We start from the raw sequence: 10779 nt of genomic DNA, 5'->3' as shown, positions 1-10779 counted from the left end.
CAATTCTGGTCAAGGGCATGTACCTTGGTTGTGGGCACATCCCCAGTAGGAGGTGTGCAGGAGGCAGCTGATCGATGTTTCTCTCTCATAGATGTTTCTAACTCTCTAACCCTCTCCCTTCCTCTCTGTAAAAAATCAATAAAATATATTAAAAAAAAAAAGTCTTTCTCCCAAAACAATAAATTACAAATCTCATGAGCTATTTAATGAATTCTAAATGTTATTTTGATTTCATGCAAAATGTCAAGAACTATTTTTTCTAAGTAAATTAACATAATGCATCCCATATAAATTCCACCAAAGGCAATTTTAGTTTTCAAAAACAAAACAAAAAACCCCAAACAAGAACAAACCTTTTCTTATTGCTAGAATTACCATCTTAAACAACAATATCCAGAATTAAAATAATAAACTACTTCCAGGTGTTACTTAAACAAAAGTATTTGTGTAAGTATACTTGTGTAAGAAAAAACACTGGCAAACAAAATCAGAGCCAAACACGGAACTCTTGGTATGAATTGTAAATTATTTTATTGTTTTGTCCTGAAAATTTAATGTTTACTTAAAACCTTATGATAGAAACAGACATATAAATCCAGAGCCTCTGCGCAAACATTTTGATTTTATTCCCGATATAGTCTTCAAATTACCCACACAAAACATCTTATGAAGAATGTTTTAAGCTATATTGATTTTAAGACACAAAAATAAAAAATAAAAAAACTTCCTCTTTTCCAGGAGAAATGTTTTACGTTAAGTTACCCTTTTTAAACATCTCTGGTGTCAATTCTGGGTGAACCAGGATGGTCGCTTCTTTTCTCGTTCAATGATCCTCTTGCCCTGATCTTGTTCAGATGGTGTCTCTCCCCTGTACAGCACCATGGTCTCTACAGTAGGAGCCTTAAAAGGGCCCCCTTCTTGTTTCCCCATCTCTTTTCTGATTTCTGCAGTCTCCTTGCGCACATTCTCATAGCAATAGCCACAAAGGACATGTTTCTGTTTCAGGTGACCACATTCAGGACAAACGTCTATGTTGTGCTATAAAAAAAATCAACAACAACAAAAAAACCATATTTTAACAAGAGGCAAAATAATGAACAAAAAATTACTGATAGGAGTGATGCTTATATTTAAGTTTTCTGCATGAGAAGTCACATACCATCTGGTTCAACCTCACTTTAATAGAAAAACTGAGGACAAACAATATTGAGTTTGAGTTAGTAGAAAAACTGGGACTAGAACTCAGGTCCACTGATTTTGAATCTACACAGCAGTCATATTATTTAAAACGGTACTCTATTTCATTCCACATATTCAAATGCTAAGCATACAATACAAAAAAATTAACTTTTCCTTTCAATTTATCTTCGGAAAAACAAAATGATAGACACATTACAAGCTGGCTTCCTGATTTATCATAGTATAACTCAAATCCCTATGTGAAGTATAGTTGGTAGATGGTATAATTTTCTTTTTTAACATAGGAACACTGATTACTCCATAATGTAAAACTTCCCTGCCTTGTTATAAATTGAGGGTATTTTAATGAGTTTTTACACATATCTATCCAACTTTAATGAGAAAATGACAACCTTTAAAGAAGTCTTTTTGACGTGTTTAAAAGTAGGTTTGAAATATAAAGAAAAATAGGAATGACATCAGCAGGATGCACATGATTGAAGTTACAAGTTCGACAGATATAATGCAATAGAGGATTCTCTGCTCAACACATAAATACAGCTGAGAGATCCATGCATTGAAACATCTGAAGGTGGGTGTATCTCAGGGAAAAGGGGAGGAGGGAAGGAGGAAGGGCAGACATGGGTATCAAAGCAGCAGCCCAGAGCTCACTATGGCCCCTCAGTAGTAGGAAAAGTGTTGGGTTATAGCGCACACACTGCAGCCCTAAGGAACAGAATCAGAATCAACATTCCTCCTGAGTGACCAGTAAACACTGCAGCAAAACCGAGTGCAGGGCAGAGATGGAATACAAAAGTGTGGCAGCTGTGGTCTAGTAGTTGCTATTACCGGGCAGAAGACAAAGCCACAGATGCAGAGCGGCTTTCCCTCACCCTCCCCAAACTCACAGGGGGAGCTGCAGATAGGTGGCAGGGGAGGTATAGGGTTACAGTGCACTCTCTCCGCAGCCCTGAGGACTGGAGGGGCAGAGACATCCAACTCTAAGCAGCAGGAGCATACTGCAGCTTAACCTAATGACAGGGCAGAGATATGGCAGCTGAGGTTGGGCAGCCACCATTACTGGAAGGAGAGCAAGGCCACAAACTCAAGAACAGACCTTTCCCCACCCACCCCACCCCACCCCACCCACTGCAGTGGAGCCTGGTGGAGGCACCTGGGACGCCTCAGAAAGGACAACACTGCTAGCAGCATCTAGTTGCAGGAGGCGGTGTCGGGATCTCACAGACCCAGAGGCCCATCGCCTACCACAATCCCCCATGGGGGTGGTGCCAAGAGCTGCCCACCTCCCCAGGGAATACAGGTCATATTCCATAGCAAAGACACCACCACCCCACAGAGATCCCAGAAGCCCGTCACTGGGTTGAGCTGCAGTGTGTGCCTGACACTCAGAGAGAAATACTTCTGCCCTTCTAGTCTTCAGTGTTGCAGAGAGAGTGTGCTGTCATTGACACATCCACTGCTACTGCTACAGCATTTGCTGGGGCTGCTGTAAGCTCTGGGAGGATGAGGGGAGGCAGCTGTGCAACTGTGAGTTATGCTTCAGCAATGCCTACTGGAAAACAAAAGAAAGATCGTTACTTATCAACCTACTGAACAGTGAAGTCTCAAATATAAAACAACAACAACAACAAAAGATTTCAGCCCTGGCGCGTATGGCTCAGTTGGTTAGAGCATCGTCCTGTACACCAAAAGGTGGCGAGTTTGATTCATGGTCAGGGCAAATACCCAGGTTGTGGATTTGATCCCCAGTCAAGGTGCATGAGGGAGGTGACCTATCAATGTTTCTCACCAAAGGGCCACAGGTTTCGTTTCCTGGCCTTGGTGGAGTGCATACTCCCACCAATGTTTCTCTCTCTTTCCTCCCCTCTCCCCTCCCTAACCCCTTTGCACTCTCTCTTAAAAAAAGAAAAAAAAATCAATGGAAACAGTATCCTTGGATGAGGATTAACAACAACAACAAAAAGTTACAGAGACAAATGAGAACGACAATACAACATACCAAAATCTGGGGGATATAGCACAAGTGGTAATAAGAGGAAAGTTTATAGCACTACAGGCCGACCTCAAGAAACAAGAAAAAATCTCAAATAAACAACCTAATATTTCACCTTAAAGAACTAGAGAAAGAATAACAAAAGAAACCCAAAGTCAGTAGAAGAAAGGAAATAAAGATGAATAAAACTGGGAAATGTCTGGCTTTACACAATAAGGAAAAAAAGAAAAGACTCAAACAAAACCAGAAATGAAAGAGGAGATGTTATACTGGAAACCAGAGAAATACAAAGGACCATAGAAGGATGCTATGAAACACTATATTCTACCAAATTTGATTACCTAGAAGAAATGGGCAAGGTCTTAGAAATATTTAACCTTCCTTGCCTGAATCATGATGAATTAAAAAATATAGACTGATCAACAGTAAAGAAATTGAAACAGTCATAAAAAACTTCCCCCAAAGTAAAAGTCCAGGACCAGATGGCTTCATTAGTGAACAAACTGTCACAGAAGATTTAATAGCTATCCTCCTTAAACTCTTGCAAATATTGAAGAAGAGACATTTTGTGAGGCCAACATGACCCTGATATCAAAATCAGGCAAGAAAAAAACCAACCAACCAACCAACCAACCTAGCAAGGACAACACAAAAAAAGAAAATTACAGGCCAATATCTTTAGTAAATATAGATACAAATATCCCAGACAAAATACAAGTAAATAAAATACAATACATTAAAAAGATAATACATCACTATCAAGTAGAGTGCAAATTGATCCATGGGATAAATCACATTAACAAAATAAAGGATAACAATCATATGAGCCTGTCAATAGATGCAGAAAAAGCATTTGAGAAGATACAACATCAATTTATATTAAAACACTCAAAAAAGCCGAAACCGGTTTGGCTCGGTGGATAGAGCGTCGGCTTGCGGACTGAAAGGTCCCAGGTTCGATTCCGGTCGGGGGCATGTACCTGGGTTGTGGGCACATCCCCAGTGGGAGATGTGCAGGAGGCAGCTGATCGATGTTTCTCTCTCATCAATGTTTCTAACTCTCTCTCCCTTCCTCTCTGTAAAAAATCAATAAAATATATTAAAAAAACCCCACTCAAAATAGAAGGAAAGTATCTCAACATAATAAGGTGATACATAAGAAACTCTCAACTCAACAACTCAACAAATGACAAGTGCTGGCAAGTATGTGGAGAAAAGAGAACCCTAGTGCACTGCTGGTGGGAATGCAGACTGGCACAGACACTATAAAAAACAGTATGAAGTTTCCTAAAAATTAAAAAATGGAATTGCCATTTGATCTAGTGATACCACTTCTTAGAATATATCCGAAGAATCCAAAAATACCAATCAGAAAGAATACATGCACCCAGTATGTTCACAGCAGCACTATTTACAATACTTAGATCTAGAAACAGCTCAAGTACCCATCAGTAAATGAGTGGATAAAAAAACCGTGGTACATTTACACAATGGAATACTATGCAGATGTAAAAAAAGAAGGATCTCTTACTCTTTGAGACAGCATGGAGGGACCTTGGTTAGTATTATGCCAAGCGAAATAAGCCAGTCAGAGAAAGACAAGTATCATATGGTCTCACTTATATGTGGAATCTAATGAACAAAACAAACTGATGGACAAAACAGATCTAGAGACATGGAAGCATGGAATAGACTGATGAATCTGAAGGAAGGAGGAGGGGGGTGGGTGGAAAGAGATTAACCAAAGAACTTATATGCATACTAGAGGCCTGGTGCACGGATTTCTGCAGTGGTGGGGTCCCTCAGCCTGGCCTGTGAGGATTGGGCTGAAACTGGCTCTCCAACATTTCCTGAGGGGTCCTGGATTGCAAGAGGGTGCAGGCCAGGCTGAGGGACCCCACTGGTGCATGACTGGGGCTGGGGAGGGACTGCGGGAAGGCTCCAGGGAGTGTCTGGCCCATTTCGTCCAGTCCCGATCGGTGGGACCCCAGCAGCAAGCTAACCTACAGGTTGGAGCATCTGCCCCCTGGTGGTCAGTGTGCATCATAGCGACTGGTCAAATGAACTGTCATACACTCAGCATATTGGGCTTTTATTATATAGGATATGCATAACCCATAGACATAGGAAATAGTGCTGTGAAGGCCTGGGGTGGTGGGAGTGGGTCAATGGGGGCAAAAAGGGGGCATCTGTAATCCTATATAATAAAAGCACAGTATGCAAATTGTCCCCTCAACCAGGAGGTTGTCCGGGAGTTTGACCAGGGGGTGGGGCTGGCCTGGGGAAGGGAGGGAGGCCCTGGCCAGCGGTGGCAGGTGGCTGGGGGAAGGGAGGGAATACTCGGCTGGCAGCCGGCAGCCACTAGGGACCCTACCAGTGCACAAATTTCGTGCACTGGGCCCCTAGTATTTTCAATAATGAAGACAATATTTTCCTCTAAGATCAGAAACAAGACAAAGATGTTCACTCTCACCACTGATATTCACATAGTACTGAAGTCCTAGCCAGAGCAATCAGGCAAGAGAAAGAAATAAAAGGCATCCAAATTGGGAATGAAGAAGTAAAATTGTCACTTTTTGCAAATAACATGATTATTTACATTAAAAAACCCTAAAGACTCCACCAAAAACTATTAGGAACAATAAACAAATACAGCAAAGTAGCATGATACAAAAACAATCTACAAAAGCTTACTGCTTTCTTCAGTGAGTTTGAAATCTTAGACAAAAATAGAATACCTAGCAATAAACTTAACAAAAGAAGTGAGGACCTATACACTGAAAAATAGAGATACTACTGAAAGAGACTGAAGAAGACACAAAGGAATGAAAAGGTATTATATATTCATGGATTGGAAGAATCAACAGTTAAAATGGTCATAACACCTAAAGCAATATACAGATTTAATGAAATCCCTATCAAAATCCCAATGGCATTATAAAAAGAAATAGAACCAAAAAATCATCAAGTTTGTAGGGAATCATGAAAGACCCCAAATAGCCAAAGCTATCCTGAGAGAAAAAGAACAAAGCCAGAGGTATCACACTCCATGATTTCAAATTATACTCTAAAACGATAATATCAAAACAGTGGGAAGAAAAACAGACACACAGATAAATGGAATATAATTCAGAGCCCAGAAATAAACCCACATATCTATGGAAAACTAATTTTTTACAGAGGAGCCAAAACCACACAATGGAGAAAAGAAGGCCTTTTTAATATATGGTGTTGGGAAAATTGGAAACTCATATGCAAAAGAAAAGACTACTATTTGATAACATACACAAAAATGACCTCAAAATGGACCAAAGACCTAAATATAAGACCTGGAACAGTAAAATACATAGAAGAAAGCACATGTACTAAACTTATGGATCTTGATCTGAGAAAGGATTTTATGAAGTCGACCCCTAAGGCAAAAGACCCCTCTATCAAACTAAAAAGCTCCTGCGCAGCAAAAGAAAGCCAACAAAACAAAAAGGCAACCAACTGAGTGAGAGAAAACATTTGCAAACAATACCTCTAATAATAGGAAAATATCCAAAATATAAAAGTAACTCATACAACTGAACAAAAAATCAATTAGAAAATGGGCAGAGCACCTAACAGACATTTTTTCCCGGTTAGACATACAAGTGGCCAACAGATACATAAAAAGATGCTCAACTTTACTAGTGATGAGGGTAATGCAAATTAAAGCCACAAAGAGCCTTGGCTGAGTAGCTCAGTTGGTTAGAGCAACATACCAATCAGCCAAAATTATGGGTTCAATCCCTGGTCCTGACATATACTAGGATCAACCAATGAATGTGTGGATGGGTGGAACAATAAATTGATGTTTCTTTCTCTCTCTAAAACCAATTAATAAAAACAAGTGTTAGAGGACAGGGAGAAAAAGAAACCTTCATACACTGCTGGTGGGAAAGTAAATTGGTATAAAGACTATGGAAAACAATATGGAGGGTCCTCAAAAAATTAAAAATTGAGCTATCTCTTTTGGGTACTGACCTGAAAAATTTGAAAACATTCATTTGTAAGATGTATATTTACCCATATGTTTATTACAGCATTATTCACATGGAAACAACCAAAGTGTCCTTTGGTAGAGGACTGGATAAAGAAGATGTGGTACATATACACAATGGACTACTACTAAACCATACGAAAAGATGAAATACTGCCATTTGAATCTTCAGAATATCATAGTAAGTGAAGTAAGTCCGCTGGAAAAAGATAAAAACCATATGATTTCACTTATATGTAGGATATAAAACAGAAAGCAACAAACAAAACACTCACTCACAGACAATAGTATGGTGGTTAGCAGAGAAGAAGAGAGGTAGGGAAAGTAGAGAAAGGTAAAGAAAGCCAAATTCATGGTGATGGAAGGAAACTTGATTCTGGGTGGTGGAAACACAATGCAAAAAACAGATAATGTATCATAGAATTGTATAGTTGAAACTTAATTAGCTAATGTCACTCCAATAAATTTAATATTTTTAAAAACCACCTAGGGTAATACATGTAGCAGAAAACAATTCAATGAATGCACAGGATAAGAGCTATTCTTTTCCCTCAGAATTAACAATCAGGGGAATCAATAACAGGTCCCTAAAATTTTAAATTCTCTCAACCAATTCTATTAATTATTGTTGTTTAATTAATGAAGTATTTTTCAGTTCCAGATTTTAAGTCTAGTTCTAACTTTGACTCATTAACACTTCTTGGCTTAAGTTCTAAGGGCTTAGTTTAATAATGAATGTAACAGCTTAATAGTAAGTTCTGCTCTGGAGTTTCATCTGTACTGTACTGCTGCTATGGAATGCCAATAATTCAAACACAGCCATTGAAGCCATAAATTAACAGATTAAAGGTAATAAACACTGTATTTTTTGTACTAGGTCAATGAAGACAGTGTATCCATGCATCTAATGGAGAGTAGGAGATCTGGAACTGGCTGATGATAGGAACACACAATAAAATTTAAAGAGAAGAATTTGAGCTCAAGAATTAGACTGCCAGGCTCAAAACCTGACCACAGGTAAATTCTTTTTACCTCAGTTTCTTCATCCTAAAAATGATCAAAGCACTGTTTACTTTGGCGGGCTGTCAGACTGATGAGATAATCCACATCTTAGGTATATCATAGTCACTTAATAGATGTTAGCTATTTTTATTACCAATCTAAGGAATTTCCTTCACAGTATTTTACTGGACACAATGAAGAATAGAATAAATACGTAAAAGCCAGAAAAACCAAGGTTCAATATAACTATTGCTTCTAACTTTAATTTCAGGTCCTGCTACAGTTAAAATGTTTACCCACAAGTAGTTCACAATTCTATAGCTCAGGAGTGGCACAGCTCACAGTTAAAAAGTCATTTAGGCTCTTTACAATCCAGTCCTCTGTGCAGACTTCAAACTCCCTCCTTGACTGTGTTACTCTCTAGGCTACACGACAGTAGACACACATACTGAGAATACTGCGTTTTATTTAAGCCAGAAGTAAGTGGACATACAAGATTTGAGAATAATTTACCCAAAGGTTATATGAATAGACAAGGAAGATATGCAGTGATAGTCATGAGAAAAAGTACACCTACAAAAATGAACATATTACCTTCACTTTAATAAGCTTCTGAGGGTTTCTTCTCCTACACCGGTTAACTTCAATGGTGCGTCTCTTTTTGGGTGCTGCCATCCAAAAGATACTATCCAAAAGGCTGGAAATCTCCTTACTTCCATTCGTATCATTTGCTGATTCTGTAAATATAGCCGGACCTTGGACCGCTAATGCTGGTTCTACAAAATAAAATATGAGGATTGCAGAATCAGTTTTTAGTTTTTAAATGACTATTTTCAAATATAATTATCCTTAACAATCAAGAGTGATATGAAAACAGACATATTTATAGATAATTTAGAATATTACGTTCAATAGACATTAAACAGAAAACCTTAGCTATTAAATTATACCAAAGCTCATACATAAAGCAATTTTAAAAAGCACAAGTATAATTTCTTTCTTAGAGACACCTGCTGAAATGAAATCAGTGGAATTCTAGCAAGAGTTTGTCCCTATCCTGTCGGTGGGGAGTACACCTACTTATTTTACAAATAAATCTAAGCTTGAGAGTCCCAAAGGGCACTTCTGACCTAGTGAGAAAACTGCCTACTGGCTTTTTTAAAAAAAAAAATTATTAAAAAAAAAATTATATTCAAACTGAGTTAGCTCCTTTGTCATATAAGCTGGCAGGCCCTATTTAAGTCGCTTAGTTCGTATTTTATCTCGATTCCTGTCTGTTCTCTAAGAAAAAGAACTGGCTCACCACTCGTTGTATATTAGTTTATGTAACCATCAACTTTTTTTTGAAAAAACTTTGTTTTGAAAAAAAACTTTCACTTTTTTCTAAGTTGTTTATAAAATCAAATAGATTCCTTTCTCCGCTCCTTGCCATTCCTCAGACTTGCAGTATTTCTTTTGATTTTAGGTACTTAAGAATATACAGGCTCGGGCTGGGTGGGTCAGTTAGTTAGAGCATGGGGCCAATAGCCAAGGCTGAGGGTTTGATCCCCTCTCACTCAGCATTCCTCTCTCTAAAATCAATCCATAAATTAAAAAAAATTTATTACATTTAAAAAATTAAAATAAAAAAGTATACAAAGCTGTGCAGCACTTAAAAACTGGTATTCCCTTTAACCTCCAAGTCTCTCTCAGCATCGCCCAGCGGTGGACAGCACAGGCCCTGGAAGGCGTGAGCAGCCTCGGGCCCTGGCTCGGCCCGGGTCCCCAGCCGGAAGGTGGTGTCTGCGGGGCTCGCTCTGGGAATGACCCCCCGGAGCACAGGCCGGCGCCGGCCCCTGGTGAGGGGGCGCTCACTTCCGGCTGCCGGTGCATCACCACGTCGGGTAGACCTCGGAAATGGAGCAGGATGTACATATAAAACTTTAATATCTAAGACACTTCCCATTCAGATTAGCTTCCGGGGGGAAACACGGGGATCAGGACGTAACTGCACGGAACTCCAACACCACAAAGACAAACTGCGGGAGGACAGGAACCGCAAGATCAAAGGATCCCCATAGTGGCGGCCCCTGATGCTGAGCTAATGAGCCTCAGTCACATTCCGTGTACGAAGGTGTCGGAGGGCTTTTTCTTTTGCGGAGAGGGAGCGGAAAAAAAACAACTGTCCCTTGTTCCTAAGTAAGCGTCCCTGAAAACGTCCCCTGTCGCGGACAGAAACGTGGGCGAAGGGCGGCGCATGAACTGTATCCACCCCGCTGCTGGCGTTCCCTCGTCCACCTCTTCTCTACCGCGACCTCCGTTACGTACCACACGGAGGGCTGGGGAAGCCTGGCCGGCTCTGCTGAAGTTTCCACTGCAGTCGCTGCCAACAGCTCCGGAGAAGTGCCCGGGCCGCAGGCCATGGAGGAACCACCAGCACCAGCATGGCCGCAAACACCTGAGCCTTCTACGCGGCTGCCGAGTCCCGCCCCCATTCCGAGCATGCGCACTGAGGCAGAGTCTGACAAACCGGCATCTGGAACTACAACGGCCAGCATGCCTCTGGAGCGGCTCTGAC

The 10779-nt window shown here is 40.2% G+C and overlaps 1 protein-coding gene across 2 annotated transcripts; it reads right to left on the bottom strand.

The window, feature by feature from the left end:
* Positions 1-506: 506 nt before the first annotated feature.
* On the bottom strand, positions 507-10721 carry MRPL32 (mitochondrial ribosomal protein L32). 2 transcript variants are annotated; one of them, XM_059655758.1, is made up of 4 exons: positions 10530-10721; positions 8817-8998; positions 7247-7419; positions 905-1038 (listed from the first exon to the last, which is right to left on the bottom strand). In XM_059655758.1, exons 1-3 carry the CDS (start codon positions 10645-10647, stop codon positions 7270-7272), a joined length of 450 nt encoding a protein of 149 aa, XP_059511741.1. In that variant the 5' UTR covers positions 10648-10721; the 3' UTR covers positions 905-1038; positions 7247-7269. The 2 variants fall into 2 exon arrangements, with proteins under 2 accessions (XP_059511740.1, XP_059511741.1); XM_059655757.1 differs by lacking the exon at positions 7247-7419 and having other exon boundaries at positions 507-1038; positions 10530-10700.
* Positions 10722-10779: the final 58 nt, after the last annotated feature.

This window comes from Myotis daubentonii, chromosome 10, assembly GCF_963259705.1.
Source record: "Myotis daubentonii chromosome 10, mMyoDau2.1, whole genome shotgun sequence".
Taxonomy (NCBI): Eukaryota; Metazoa; Chordata; class Mammalia; order Chiroptera; family Vespertilionidae; genus Myotis; species Myotis daubentonii.
The sequence above is the reverse complement of the archived record's forward strand: the minus strand, read 5'-3'. Positions and strand labels throughout refer to the sequence as shown.

Bases quoted from the DNA above. Each gene is read 5' to 3' on its own strand.
- MRPL32 (XM_059655757.1), bottom strand. From the start codon at position 10,647: ATGCTGGTGCTGGTGGTTCCTCCATGGCCTGCGGCCCGGGCACTTCTC. The intron at 8,999-10,529 runs GTACGTAACGGA...TTTATTTTGTAG, and splicing joins CTTCCCCAGCCCTCCGTGTG to AACCAGCATTAGCGGTCCAA. The intron at 1,039-8,816 runs GTAATATGTTCA...TTTTTTTTATAG, and splicing joins AGAAGCTTATTAAAGTGAAG to CACAACATAGACGTTTGTCC.